This window comes from Monodelphis domestica, chromosome 4 (assembly GCF_027887165.1).
Source record: "Monodelphis domestica isolate mMonDom1 chromosome 4, mMonDom1.pri, whole genome shotgun sequence".
In the NCBI taxonomy this organism is placed as follows: domain Eukaryota; kingdom Metazoa; phylum Chordata; class Mammalia; order Didelphimorphia; family Didelphidae; genus Monodelphis; species Monodelphis domestica.
In genome coordinates, this window is record NC_077230.1 from 339383641 (window position 1) to 339395356 (window position 11716).

Genomic DNA, 11716 nt, shown 5'->3' on the forward strand with positions numbered 1-11716 from the left:
ACAGGAATGAACCCTGAGGTACTACAATAATCTGATGACAGTTATGACAACTTAATTGGCATTCCTTTCTGAGGGGAACAGATTTATAACATAAAAGCAGCTGGGTAACACAGTGGATTAAGAGTCAGGCCCAGAGACGGGAGGTCCTGGGTTCCAATGTGGCCTCAGATACTTCCCAGCTGTGTGTCCCTGGGCAAGTCACTTAACCCCCATTGCCCAACCCTTACCACTGTAAGTCTTGTTTCCTTGTTTCCTTTCCACACCACTCTTCTGCCTTGGAACCAATATACAGTATTGATTCCAAAATGGAAGGTAAAGGTTTAAAAAAAAAAAGGCACTTCCAGTGCTTAGTTACACATATAAATTTATAGCTGTATATATATGAAACCATGTCACAATGAGTGTGTTAAAGGCAGGTAAAGTGTACAAAGCACAAGAACTTCAGGAACTGCAATCAAGTGCAACTCTAAATAAAACTGAATGAAATTTAGCATCTGACCAATGGATCAAACTTTCATGGCATTCAATTAAATAACCCTTTGCAGTTTCTAAGCTATTTGTATTGATTATAGTATTCATCTTAGTTCTGCAAGGCATATAATGCCATCGGTTTTGCCTAAAATGTAATGTGAAGGCATTCCGTGGGTTCTACATAAAACTACAAAGATGAAACAGTCTAATGGCAATCATTGATAAACCGCTTAAATTAATGACATCTTTGTTTTCTGGGAAGGTTTGTTAGTGGGCAAAAACCCAACACTATTCTAAATGATAGAGCTGCCGAAATGGAAGCCACTTCCAGATGGCACTTCATTGACATTTTATAAAGGTCTTCCTTCAAATTAAAGACTCCCACTTTCTTTCTAAGCATTGAACAATCCTTAATATCATCCAAGGCATTAACTTGCCAGTGTGTTTAATATTTGTATTTAATATTATATATGTTATATTATACATATATACACATATGTGTATACATACACATATTTTTAACCCTTTTTTCTATCTTAAAATCAATACTTTGTATTGATTCCAAGGCAGAAGACTTTCACAATAGCCTCATGAGATAAGTACTACAAATACTCTTTCCATTTTACAGATGAGAAAATAAAGACCTGGAGAAGTTGTCATTTGCCCATAATGAAATAGTCAGTGTCAGAGGAATTCAAACCCAGGCCTGTACTGACTTCAAGTTCAGTGTTCTTTTCACAATACCATGTTTCCTCCACAAATTGTTAGCCTTGCATACGTTGAGAACTTTTAAGATTCTTTGATAAATTAAATAAGTTAACTTTAATTAATGATCCTCTAATTATCAATCAGACAATGCATAAAAAATGGACACATACTCAACCAGAGTTATTTGATACTGCTATGGAGCATGTCCAACATAGAATCCAAATGGTGATGTCTTCCAGTTGATTTTGTTTGTGAATGACATTGTACTGATTGCACTGAGCCCCAGCATTCAAACAATAAATGGATCAGTTCACAACTCCACCAGCAATGCATTAATGTCCCAATTTTGCCATATCCTCTCCAACATTCATTACTTTCCTTTGCTGTCATGTTAGTTTTTGGCAAATTTTGACACACCAAGTTCTCACTGGCCTAGTTCATAGTAAGCACTATATAAATGTTAGCTCTCAGTATTATTAATATTAAGTGACAATTATATCTATTGATACCTATCATGTTAAGAATTAAAATGTCTTAATTTCATTATGCAAAGATTATTAAAATTATTAAGCCCTTTGGAAACACTTTGACTTCATGGACCTGCTGAAAGGATCTAGAGATCTTTGAGGCACCTGGACCATATCTTGAGAAACAGTATTCTGGACCTATCTGTTGTGTTCGACATTGTTGACTACCCTCTCTCCTCCTGATTGCTTTGTTTCATTTTTTTTTTGAGAAACTGTTTTCCTCCATTATAAAACCTTTTTAATTTAATGTAATCAAAATTATTTATTTTACATTTTGTAATTTTTTTCTAACTCTTGCTTGGCCTTAAAATCTTTCCCAAAGATCTGACACGTATGCTATTCTGTGTTCACCTAGTTTATTTATAGTTTTCTTTTTTATATTCAAGTAATTGACCCATTCTGAGTTTATCTTGGTGTAGGGTGTAAAAACCCATCTTTTTAACTAATGTTTTTTGGGTGATGCAACATGATTCTACTAGCAAGAATTTACTAAGCACCTACTTTGTGCCAGGCACAGTGGATATAAAGATAAAAGGGAGATAGATTCTGCCTTTAAGAGTTTACTTTCTACTAATCACATTGACAGTGATCTAAAGCTAAAAGGGATTTTCAGAGGCCATCTAGGCCTAGCCCCTCATTTACAGATGAGAAAGCTAAGGTTAAGTGACTTCTCTAAGGTTCTACCAACATGAAATTTGAACCCAGGTCCTCTGACTCCAGAGGCAGGCTATTCAACATATTGACAAATGGGTAAATATAAGATTTATACAAAATAGAAACAAATATTATATAGAATCAAAGTATTTTAGCACAAGAAAAGTTTTTTTCGGGTGATCTAATCCAACTCCCTAATTTTACAGATGAGAAAATTGAGGCCCAGAGAGGTTGTGACTTGCCCAGTATCACACAATTGGTGAACAACAGAGCTGGATTTGAACTGATTTTTACTGACTCCAAATCTAGTATTCCTGTGTGATAGATCTTGATTAATTTCTACCCTAATAATTTTTAAATTTGTAGAGTTTCTTTTTTACCTCCAGCACTTTATAGCTGTGTGACAAAAGACAAGTCACTTTACTGAACTTCAGTTCCCTCATTTAGAAAATAGGGAATTATAGGGGCAATTAGGTAGCTTAATGGATAGAGGGCCTGGTTTGGAGACCAGAGCTTCTAGGTTTAATTCTGGCTTCAGACATTTCCTAGCTGTGTGACCTAGATAAATCACTTAATCCCCATTGCCTAGCCCTATATTGTTCTGCCTTGGAACCAATACATAGTATCCATTCTAAGACAGAAGGTATTTTTTTTTAAAGAAGGGGAAAAAGAGAAAATGAGGGGATCATAAGTGAGCATCATCTACCTCATAATGTTGTTGTGAGGAAAGTGATTACTAAAACTTAATATACCTTAGAAATGAGTTGTTATAATTATTCCTATAAGCTACCTGGGAGCCTTTAGGCTCAGCTAGAATTTAATGAATAAATTAAAGTTGGAGATGTGGCCTAGTCTTGTACTAGACTTCTTGAACCATAGTGAAATAATTTGACACATACAGTTGATTTTATAGAATATAACATTTGGAAGCCCTATTTTTCCTCACATAGTGGTTCCTTTGGTATCAATTTATTGAAACTGATCAGTTTTCCCAGTTGTTGAGGATTGTCTGAATCATTCATTATCTTGTTGATGATACAAACAACTAACTAGGCTGAAAAATGTCTCTGAAAAGCTTATTTAAAATGACTGAAGTTTGATTTTTGCCTGTTGTTTCTAGCCATCTGTTTTCTGTCTTTGGTTTAAACCTCAAGGACCCAGAGGCTTTCTTCGATGTCTAATTGTTTGTGCATTAAGCTCCTTCATGTTTGGATGGCATGTTCATGAAAAAGCAATACTCCTAGCAATTCTCCCAATGAGGTAAGCAGACTTCACATTTGTGCCCCCCCCCAATATTTTATTCATATTGTTGACACAATTCATAATGAACCTATTATCTTTGTTTTGATTTGCCTATTACAAATATATATATTCTAGACTTCTCCCAGTAAGCAATCCATTATTCATCTAATAATTCATTCAGCAAATATTTATTGAGTCTTTACTCTGTCCTAGGCACATTTGAAGGACATATAGACATGAACAAGACATAATCTTTGCCCTTATGTAGTTAACAGTCAAATAAGAATATAGCTATAAATTTTATAAGGAGCATAAGAGAAATTCACACGGTGTTTTGAGGGGTCAAAAAGTCTCACAGTTGAAGGAATACAAAGGAGGCAACTGGTCTGATACCTTCCTAGTCAAGAATCTCTAGAGCATTTTTTTTAACTGTTACCATATGTCTTAGAATCAGTAATGTGTATTGGTTCCAAGGCAAAAGAGTGGTAAAGGCTAGGCAATCGGGGTTAAGTGACTTGCCCAGGGTCACATAGCTAGGAAGTGTCTGAGGCCAGATTTGAACACAGGACCTCCTGTCTGTAGGCCTGGCTCTCAATCCATTTAGCCACCCAGCTGCCCCACTCTAGGGCATTTCTACCAAATGGTTGGCCAGCTGCTGGTTAAAGACCGTCAGTGACAGCTCTTCCCATTACTTTCTGGGACAGCCCATTACACTTTATGACAACAGTTACTGCATCTTTAAACTAAACCTCGCTAGTTTCTTTAGCTATCACTCAGATGAAATGATTTCCTATTCTACCACCCTAGTTGACCTCTTCTACTCAAGATTCCAATTTTCCCATCATTCCTAAAATCTGAACATTAGAACTAAAAACAGTGTGCTAGATACAACTTAATCAGGACAGAGTACAGTGGAATCATCAGCTTCCTTTTTCTTGACATAATGTGGATCTTAATGAATTCTGAACATTGGTGTTTTTGACTGGTAGTTCCATCTGCTGACCTTATGTAAAGCTTACAGTCAGGTGGATAAAATCATCATATATTTTTCACATAAATTCTACTCTAGCTATACTTACACCAGTCAATTTTGGGGGATTTTTTTGGAAACCAAACTGAACTGTAGACTTATCCACACCATAGGAACCTGACAAAAAAAAAGGAAGCTTGGTTAGTCTGATATGAAATGTTCTTGAAGTCATCCTTCTTCATCTTTTTCCCATTACATTATTAATATACTTTAAAATTTTGTTAGTAATCAAACTTTTACTAAACTATGAATTGAAGATTTTATCCTCTTCTAATCCTCTCTGAAAACTGGGATTTTTCCCTTTTCAGGTGCTATATGTATATAAAACTTCTTTTATTCTCCATGATTTTTAGAAGTCACTGGGAAAAGCCCTGAAGTCATATTACCAATTTCCCCCCCCCCCCCCCATACCTTAAGATGTATTTCACTCAGTTCTGGTGACTTGAGCTCATTGATAGAAACTTATCTTCATTTTCCCTTCTCTCCTGGTCTCCCTATCTTCCTTCAGGTCTCAGTAGAAGCCTCACTTTATTTTAAAACAACAACAGCAACAAAAGCCTTACCTTCTTCTTTAGAATAGGTATCAGTTATTGGATCCAGGGCAGAAGAGTGGTGAAGGCTAGGTAACTGGGGCTAAGTGACTTGCCCAGGATCACACAGCTGTCTGAGGAGAGATTTTAATCCAGGACCTCCTGTTTCTAGACCTAGTACTCAATTCACTGAGCTACCTGGCTCCCTTGAAGACTCACTTTCTACAGAAAACCGTTTTTGATCCTCCTTAATTTTAGTGTCTTCTCTCTGAAATTGTCTCCAGCTTATCCTGTTTATATCTTGTTTGTACATGATAGCTTGTAGGTTGTCTCCATTAGAATGTGAGCTCCCTGAGAATGAGGACTGTCTTTTGGACCCCTGACACTTAACACTGTGCCTGATGTAGAGTAGGTGTTGAATCAATGTTTGTTAACTTGACAATTAACCATTTTTGTCTTAACCTTCCAAAATGTTTTATCCAGCCTCAAGTTCACTCATATTGTTAGATTAAAACAAAGGTATTGTTGATCTTTTACACGCATTTGAAGTCATGCCTTTTATTTCTAGATATCTTCTTAGATATTGACCCCTATTGATTCCTTATCCTCCTGTGAATATGCTTTCTACGTCGTGTCTGGTATTTTGTGTTACCTACATTAATAGAAATATGCAGGCTATTTTGTGCCTCCCCTTCTATTTCCACTTTATTTCTAATCCATCCTTCACCCTTTCAAGTGAGAATGAAGATTCAATAGCCCGCAGCCTAGTTCTAGCTCTGCCACCAGCTTTTTAAGATAAGTCACTTAGCCCTTGACTGGCTCTAAAATTCAGGGACCAAATGAGATAATGGATGTAAAAGTGTTATTCAGAGATGAAGCATGGTTTTATAGGAGTGGATGTGGATAACTAAGGAAAATTTGAGCATATCTTCAAAGTCCTGTGAGGCTTAAAAGCAAAAATATCGACAACTTTCTATTATAGAAGCTTTGAGTACTACATTCAGACACAGTAAAGAGGTTCTATAGTGATGCATACTTTATAGATGAATAGTATCTATGAGAATTGAAAATGCACTTGAGTTATTGATTCTCATTAGTATTCTGAAGATTTGTCTCATTTATCTATTAGTCTATCATCTATCCCCTCTTTACTCTTTCATCCATCTCCTCTTTATTCCCTCATACAGGCCATTTGTTGCCTTCTTGCCTAGACTATTGTAATAACTTCCGGATTTTTCTTCCTACCTCCAGACTCTACCCTTCAATCTTTCAAAAGAAAAGAAGGTCACATCTATCATTGTACATGCTGAGCTGGCTGAAAATAAGACATCTCAAAAGATTCAAAGACTGAACTCTCTCTTCTGTTCCACTAGGATTTAAAATAGCTGATGTGACTATCAATGTCAAGTTTCTCCTGGGAAACAGGGGAATGTGCTAGTGGGCTAGAAGTGGTTAGAAGTGGACCAGAAGTGACTTCAAGTCCACCTCTATCACTTTTTGCCTGTGTAACCTTTGAAATGTTGGGGATCAGTTTCCTCATCTTTCAAATGAGAGGATTGGACCATATATCTTGGAGGCCCTCTATAGATCTGGAACTTATGATACTATGATAGTGGAGGAAGGGGAAGTTTATTTCTGTATAGGCAATTTTTGTATTTCTTTAGGCAGTGATTTTAAAAATCATTTATCATTCTATTGGATTATCATCTTGCCCATCCCCAATCCTGAGTAGACCTACCCAGAAATGTCAACAACAGCAAACATTCTCTGAATTCTTATAGCCCTGTCTTTTTTTATACTTTATAATACACCTTGTATTATGTTTGTATATGTGGCTTCTTTCCCTTGCTAGATGGTGAGTTCATCTTTGCATCATCCTTGACTATTCCTCACCACCACCACACCCAACACCTGACTCAAGGTCTTAGAGTACAACCCAACAAATATTTATCATATGCCTACTGTGTATCAATGCTCTGTTCTAGGCAATGGGTTAAGGGTGGAAGGATAGGGTGGAGAAGAGAATACAAAGCTTCAATAAAATAACATCACTGCTCTCCAGCAGAAATTGGACACAGAAGCTGTAATAGACAATATTACATGATATGGGGCATCTAGGTGGCTCAGTGGATAGAGAGCCAGTCCTGGAGATGAGAGGACCTGGGTTCAAATGTGACCCCAGACACTTCCAAAGTGTGTCACCCTGGGCAAGTCATTTAACCCCAGTTACCTAGCCCTTATACTCTTCTGCCTTGGAAACTATACTTAGTACTGATTCTAAGAGAGTAGGGAAGGGATTAAAAAAAAAGAAAGAAAGAAAAATAAGTCTATTAGAGAGGTTTTTTTTTTAAGGTTGTTATTGGCCAAAGAGATCAGAAAATGTTGAGGTGCTAGTAAATAGTCAACAATCAATAAATGTTGAATAAATAAAAAGTTAATATCCTTCACTTGTCATTTACATTGAAAAATTGTTCTGTTTGCACTATCTAACAGAAAGCAATATCAACAACTCACATTGATCTGAGCGCTTTAAAATTTATAAAGTACTTTCCTCACATTAACCATGTGAGGTGAGCATTATCATCCTCATTTTACAGATAAGGAAGCTGCAAATCTGAGAATTTTAAATAAGTTTAACAGTTGACTCTAGCCATTGTGGGGCTAGGATTCAAAGTCCTGACTGACTAGAGCACTCTTTATTCACTTTCTTTAACAATGATTTGAGGGGATTGTTTATAAGACAGTTAATCAACATGAGAATTTTTATTCCAGCCTTTTGTCTGTGGGAAAGCCACAAGATGCTAGGATTTATCTGCTTCTGACCACAACCGGCCATTATTCCCTCTTCCCCTTGCTCTTTACAGCCCAAGGTAAGTGGGCTTCCTGCTTCTGTTGGTTTGACTACCTTCCACTTTGCAATAAGACTCATTTCTGGTTTAAGGTTTTTGTCTTCAACTTACATAAATGGCCATTCCAGGGGGATTGCAAAGAAGTCTAACTACTCCCTTCACTGATGAATTCCCTAAGGTGCCAGCACACCCTCTAGTCTGCCTCTAACCTTTAAATGCCTAGTTAAAATGATAGGCATTGCCCCCCATCCAGCACTGTGAGATGTACTTGAAATGCCCAACCCTCTCATATCACAAGTGAGGAGTCTGAAACCCAAAGAAGTTAATAGGTTTGCCCAAGGTTGTATAAGTAATAAGTGTCAGGGACAGAATTTAAGCTCAGATCCTCTTGACTCAAGGTCAGTGCTCTTTCTACAATCTTATTGTAGTTTAGGTAGAGCAGCATTCTAGAGGGTAATTAAACCAAAAGTTCCAATTCTGGGTCACCAAAATTTAGACGAGGAGGACAATGGAAAAATTAGATGAAATTTTCCATGCAAGAAACAGCTTTGTATCCTCTTCCTTATATGGGTGGAGAGAGGTAAAGTCTCTCTATAGCATCCATTTTCTGATTGGGCAGAATCCCTACTTTCTTCCTTTCATGAGGTAGAGGCTTTCCCTGGTGACAGGAAAAGGAGCCAGCCACTATCCAGAACATACAATCACAAAATCACTGTAAACTTTACTTAGGATGCAACTAACATATTTATAAATTATGTTAGCACAGTATCTTATAAAACTACATTGGTAGGGACAGTTTTATTCAGAGTATAACTAATGGTATATCTACCTATGGTATATCACTGAATATCTAGAGCAATATTCCCATCATTGTATTATCTTACTGATTATAGCAAAGAGCTTCTTCTCTACTCAGAGCTCTTCATTGGCTTCCTGTTGTCTGCAGATTAAAATTAAAATTTTCCTCCTTAGAACTCCCACAACTTGGCAGCATCCTGATTTTCCAGCCTTATATTATCACTATCCTTTAGATTCCTACAGTCCTGCCAAAGGGTTCTGTGCTACCCACTGAACACACCTTGTCTTTTCCTATTTCTGGCTTTCACTCAAAACCTGTACCTGGAATGCCCTCTTTTAATTCCTGCCTATTCTTTAAAGCCCAATTCAGATGCTTCCTCTAAGGGAAGCCTGTCCTGATCAGCTCCCATACTACACTTACTTCCAATTTTTCCCTTTAGAGCCTCATAGAGCACTGTTACCTTCCTAATGCACTTAGATTCCTGTATTATATATTACACTTATGTTTTTGTGTCTTATCTTTCTACTAGATTATAAACTCCTTAAGGGTAAGCAAGAGGCCTTGCTTTTACTTTTTATTTCTCCAGAAAGTAGCTGTGTTGGGGGCAGCTTGATAGCTCAGTGGATTGAGAACCAGACCTAGAGATAGGAGGTCCTGGATTCAAATCTGGCCTCAGACACTTCCCAGCTGTGTGACCCTGGTCAAGTCACTTGACCCCCATTGCCTAGCTCTTACCTCTCTTCTGTCTTGGAACCAATATATAGTATTGGCCAATATATAGTATTGGTTCCAAGAACCAATATGTAGTATAGACCAATATATAATATTGGTTCCAAGACAGAAGGTATGGGTTTAAAAAAAAAGTAGCAATGTTTTGTACATAGTGGGGATTTAATAACATGTTTATTAATGAGTGAATGTAATCTGTACCTTTGTTTTTTAGAATTCCCCATTAAAGTGTTACTCATGCTACTATTCACTGTTTATAGTTTTTCATCACTGAAGACTTTGTTCAGGTAATCAGAAAAAAAATTACTTTGTCACATTTACTCTTGTAAAATATGTTGCTTCTTAAATGAGTAAATTTATCATTTCCCATAATCAATACATTATGAATTAGAGCAATATTTAAGCAGAAGATTTGGAGAGATATGCTCTTTTATTGAATTAAAAACTCAACTGTGTGCCATTTCGATCACTAATTCATACCTCACTAAGTAGGTACGTGATTGTGAAATGAGTTGGTTATGTCTGATCTAGTTGCAGCTGTCTACTACTTGTCTTTAGAGACAGCCCCATTATTAGCATCACAGCAGAATTGTAATATATTGGGTTTGGGTGCTACAGGAATTTAAGGATGGAATTTATTATTTACCATTGTATGTTCTGCCATCCATGTTTCCATATGTGAGACTAGAAGCCACTAGGTGTTAATAATGAGCACTGAACTTGAAATGAGGAGACCTGGATTATAGTTCCCAATACTTGAGTGATGCTGGGCAGGTGTCTTCACTGAGCCTCAACTTCCTTATCTGTAAAATGGGGCATGATAATGCTTATTGTACCTACCTACCTCATAGAGCTGCTGAGAGGAAAGCACATTTTAAAACATTCATATGCTATATAAAGTATGTTGTTATCTTCAAAAACAAAGAGATGGAAAGGATCTTAGAAATTTATTCTAACATTTCCGCTTTATAAAAGAAGAAAGTGAGACTGAAAGAGGGGAAGTAATTGATTCAAGTTGGTACAGTGAACTGAGGATAGAAGTGGCTCAGAATATATGCCCCAGTTCCTACCCTATTCAGTCTTGTGCCATGCCACCCCACATAGCCTCTCTTATTTTATTCCCCAAGACAATGGAGCTTGGAAATTTGAACTGGAAAAATGTTTGTTCAACTAGAGGGACAGACCTAAAACAGCTTGTTTTTTCTTTCTTTAGAAAAGAAAAACTTCTTAATAGGATGGAAACCATCTACCTCATTGGCTTGGGGCCTTTGGAAATCTGCTGTGAACTTGTATTTCCTTTCACCCCCTGGAAGCTAAAGTACCCCTTCTTTCCTTTGTTCCTGATTTCAGTATATTGTGCAGTAGGCATCACATATGCTTGGTTCAGACTGTCTGTTTCAGTGTTGCCTGGCCCTGCTGTCAGAAAGGCGAAGCTACAATGAATAAAGGGACTGCTTGGATGACTTCCAGGCAATTACCTCATGGAAAATTAACCAGCATTTGAAAAAGGTTGCTGGTGGCAGAAGCCATTCATTTCAGTGGATCCTGTTTTGAACATGTCTGCACTATTCTTCCAGACTACCCGCTGATGTTTTTCATTTAGAGAGGCTCTATTTTTCTCTTTCTTTTTTTTTTTAAATTAGAAAATACTGGTGTTGCCCACCACAGCAACCTGATTGTCACCATGGTGAGAAGTCACTTGCCCTTCAAAAGCTATGAAACAGAAACCCTGCCTCCCTTAAAATTGTCTGTCGGAGCAATGTAGATTGCTGTGCTGCATATAAATCTTACTCAAGATAAATAATAGGTTCAAATCCAAACAACATGGTTATTTATAGCCTGCCAAATAATTGCTGGCAAGCTAGAAAACATAATTACAACCACACTGGGCAGATGTAAATAAAATACCACTTTATATTTCTGCATTACATTTTTTGGCTCACTCACAGCTAGGTTTCCCATTGGGACACAGATGAGCAGATGGTGGCCTTGCCCCACTGGGTACCCCTTGTTCTGGGAATCCTTTTAAATAAAATAATAGAATGATTCAAATGAGAGGGGGGGGGGGGGGAGGAAGAGGAGGAGGAGGCGGCGGCAGAGGAGGAGGAGGAGGAGGATTTCTTACACTGGTGAGGGAGAAGAGTAGCACCAAATAAATTGGGTCCAGGTTGGCTTTC

The 11716-nt window shown here is 37.4% G+C and overlaps 1 protein-coding gene across 1 annotated transcript in view; it reads left to right on the forward strand.

The window, feature by feature from the left end:
* The window catches only part of ALG8 (ALG8 alpha-1,3-glucosyltransferase), a 42121-nt gene extending 30657 nt beyond the window's left edge, over positions 1-11464 (forward strand). The window contains exons 10-13 of the mRNA XM_001377606.4: positions 3481-3620; positions 7935-8032; positions 9754-9826; positions 10753-11464. Coding sequence (XP_001377643.2) covers positions 3481-3620; positions 7935-8032; positions 9754-9826; positions 10753-10981 — 540 coding nt within the window. The 3' untranslated portion in view covers positions 10982-11464. The remainder of the gene's footprint in view (positions 1-3480; positions 3621-7934; positions 8033-9753; positions 9827-10752) is intronic.
* The last annotated feature ends 252 nt before the right edge of the window (positions 11465-11716 follow it).